Source organism: Podarcis erhardii, assembly GCF_964252035.2.
Source record: "Podarcis erhardii genome assembly, chromosome: 10".
NCBI lineage: Eukaryota > Metazoa > Chordata > Lepidosauria > Squamata > Lacertidae > Podarcis > Podarcis erhardii.
In genome coordinates this window covers 4,686,695-4,690,420 of record NC_138500.1, presented here as the reverse complement: position 1 = coordinate 4,690,420, position 3,726 = coordinate 4,686,695, and the positions used below count along the sequence as shown (strand labels likewise).

Genomic DNA, 3,726 nt, shown 5'->3' with positions numbered 1-3,726 from the left:
ATAATCCATCAGTTTCTCTTGCCACAGTTCTTTGGTTGGGATTTCCTCATTCTTCCCTCCTTGTGCTATTAAGTCTCTTGCTGCCAATCACTGCCAGTTTTTAACTCTGTGAGTAGATTGCAATCTCTTGGGAGTTGGCCACCCCTTGTGTACAGTAAAGGGAACTTGTGGCTTTCCGGAAGAAGCTGGGTTCAGGCAGTGCTCTGTTTACACACAAGCACCCTGTCCCAGCCAGGCCCTTCGGATCCGGCCACAGCCGCCCTCCGCCAGCCCTCTCTGCTTCCTGGCACCCAACGATGGATCAGCCTGCTGTTCTGTGACCTTGAGAATGCTCCTTGCGGCAGATCCTTCTGTTGAATGTGCCCTTTGCTGACCGGCGGGGGGGGGGGGGGGCTGGTGGCTCTGTGAAAGGCAAGTTATCCAAAGCAGGGAAGCTTTGAACTTGCAGTGGGGCAGGGTCCACTTCTGAGATTGTCCCTCCTTCAATCCAGCGTGGCTTCTGTGCTGGTCTTGTGGAATCGTAGAGTTGGAAGGGAGCCTGATGGTCATCTAACCCCCTGAAGTTATTATTTTTGCAGAAATAATAATAATAATAATAATAATAATAATAATAATAATAATAATTTATTTATACCCCACTCATCTGGCTGGGTTTCCCCAGCCACTCTGAGAAGCTTCCAGCAAAATATTGAAATACAGTAATTCATCAAATATTAAAAAGCTTCCCTAAACAGGACTGCCTTCCGATGTCTTCTAAAGTCTGGTACAGTGGTACCTCAGGTTAAGTACTTAATTCGTTCTGGAGGTCCGTTCTTAACCTGAAACTGTTCTTAACCTGAAGCACCACCTTAGTTAATGGGGCCTCCTGCTGCTGCCGTGCCGCCGGAGCCCGATTTCTGTTCTTTTCCTGAAGCAAAGTTCTTAACCTGAAGCACGATTTCTGGGTTAGTGGAGTGTGTAACCTGAAGCGTATGTAACCCGAGGTACCACTGTAGTTGTTTTTCTCTTTGACATCTGATGGGAGGGTGTTCCACAGGGCGGGTTCCAGTACCAAGAAGGTCCTCTGCCTGGTTCCCTGTAGCTTTGCTTCTTGCAGTGAGGGAACCTCCACAAGGCCCTCGGAGCTGGACCTCAGTGTCCAGGCTGAACGATGGGGGTGGAGATGCTCCTTCAGGTATACTGGACCGAGGCCATTTAGAGCTTTAATGCACCAACACTTTGAATTGTGCTTGGAAACGTACTGGGAGCCAATGAAGGTCTTTCAGGACTGGTGTTATGTGGTCTCAGCAGCCGCTCCCAGTCACCAGTCTAGCTGCCGCATTCTGGATTAGTGCAGTTTCTGGGTCACCTTCAAAGGTAGCCCCATGTAGAGCGCATTGCAGTAGTCCAAGCGGGAGATAACCAGAGCATGCACCACTCTGTCGAGACAGTCCACGGGCAGGGAGGGTCTCATCCTGCATACCAGATGGAGCTGGGAGACAGCTGCCCTGGACACAGAATTGACCTGCGCCTCCATGGACAGCTGTGAGTCCAGAATGACTCCCATGCTGCGCACCTGGTCCTTCAGGGGCACAGTTGCCCCATTCAGGACCAGGGAGTCCTCCACACCTGCCGGCCCCCTGTCCCCCAAAACAATACAGTGGTACCTCTGGTTAAGAACTTAATTCGTTGCGGAGGTCCATTCTTAACCTGAAACTGTTCTTAACCTGAAGCACCACTATAGCTAATGGGGTCTCTTGCTGCCGCTGCGCTGCCAGAGCATGCTTTCTGTTCTCATCCTGAAGGAAAATTCTTAACCCGAGGTACTATTTCTGGGTTAGTGGAGTCTGTAACTTGAAGCGTCTGTAACCCGAGGTACCACTGTACTTCTGTCTTGTCAGGATTCAACCTCAATCTGTTCGCCGCAATGCGACACTTTGAGATATAAACATGACAACGTTTGCCCCTTGTCTGCTATTGCAACAGGCTCCCCAGAGAGTACTAGGGACCCCCCTTTGGGGCAGGCCGGCAGTGACCCTCTTTTGCTCTCCCCTTCCCTGTCCTCAGGAGCTTCTTGTGCCGCGATGACATTGGCATCGTCCTCATCAACCAGTACATTGCGGAGATGATCCGGCACGCCATCGACGCCCACACCAAGTCCATCCCGGCGGTGCTGGAAATCCCTTCCAAAGAGCACCCTTACGATGCCTCCAAGGACTCGATCCTGCGCCGCGCCAAGGGAATGTTCTCTGCCGAGGACCTGCGATAGACCGGCTGCTCCTCCAGCATCAACTCTTCCAAAAAGAGCCTTCCCCTCCTCTCCTGTTGCACATTTACCGCCATTCAGACCCTTCCTCTCCCTGCCCAGGGGTTGTCCCTCTGGTCCCCTATGTTCCTGCTGTTTGAATTTCTAGCTCTCTAGTGTGTCTGCTGTATTTTGGGAGCTGGGAGGGTGGGGACAGCTGGGAGCTAATGTCGCACTTTCTGCTGCAATAGGGAGTGCTGCCACTACTTCCCTCACCCCCCAGCATAACTGGAGCTGTGTTCGAGTTCCCTCTGGTGCCGTAATTGACCAGGGAACCTCTACGTATACTCCTATGGCCCTTTCTTCCACCCCACAAAAGGGGGTCCCAAGGTATATTTCTCAGCAGAACGATTTGGGATCTTTTGAAGGCCCGACATTTCCGTGTCCTTCAGGGCTAAAGTCCTGATCCCTGGTTTTTGATGCAGCAATACACTTACAACCCAAATCTATACACACACACACACACACACTCTCTCTCTCTCCTATCTGTGAAGTGCAAACCAGTGATCTTTAATTAAACTGAAACGCAGATTCTTGCAGATTTGCCTCTCGAGGATGCATGCAGGAGAAAATGTCATTATACCTCATCAGAGGTGGTGTCGCGCCGGGAATAAATTCTGCCGCTTTCATTCTGATGTCCTCCATCAGATCTATCTGTAGCCCCTGATTTGCACAAATATTCTCCACCGAATACCACTTGTTTCTTGCAAAACTCCTGCCTGGGGTGAGTCTCAGAGAGAAAATCGACACCCAACCGTATTCTATGCTTTTCCATGTTTATGACTTGTGCTGTTTGTTTTGTTCTGAATGTGATCTTTAATAATAGCTAATCGTCGTTATTATTTTTGTGATTCCTTGTGAATGAACCTGTTAAATTGAAGGGAGGAACCAACACTTGGAGTGGACTCAATAAAAACTTCCTGTGAATCACTATCCTTTTTTCCACTGGTATTCTTTCCTCATCTCCATCTCCTGTCCAGAGCCAGGAATTATTTTCAGCTTCGACTGCGTGGGTCATTCTTTCCCTGAAACTGCAATGAGGAAGTTCTCCAACTCAGTTGCCCCATGTCTGCTGAGCTGGCAGCAAGCACGTCAGCAGCAGGCAAGCTGTCTGCCTCCCCCCCCCCCCCTTTTACTTTACCGCCTCTCCTGGTCTGCCCCGCAGAGGATCTTAAGGTCCACAAATAACAACACTTTAGTTTTTTTTTTTTTATAATAATTTTTATTGATTTTACAACATAAAGAAAAAACAAAACAAACATAATGCGACTTCCCCAAACCTCCCCTTCACTGCATCCAAATTTCAAAATTTTTAGCAATTCTTCATCCCATTTTTATATTTAATTCTCTTTAAAAAGAGTTTCTGCTTTATAAATTTCGATTTATAGCTGTAATTCTTAGTGTCCAATCCCCTGACATCTTAACATTCCGAAATTTTACAA

At 48.6% G+C, this 3,726-nt stretch overlaps 1 protein-coding gene across 1 annotated transcript in view; it reads left to right on the top strand.

Annotated features, from left to right (window-relative positions):
• ATP6V1F (ATPase H+ transporting V1 subunit F) overlaps positions 1–3,217 on the top strand; it is a 6,938-nt gene extending 3,721 nt beyond the window's left edge. Inside the window, exon 2 of the mRNA XM_081880273.1 lies at positions 2,047–3,217. Within this exon, the coding sequence (XP_081736399.1) occupies positions 2,047–2,248 (202 nt within the window). The 3' untranslated portion in view covers positions 2,249–3,217. The remainder of the gene's footprint in view (positions 1–2,046) is intronic.
• The last annotated feature ends 509 nt before the right edge of the window (positions 3,218–3,726 follow it).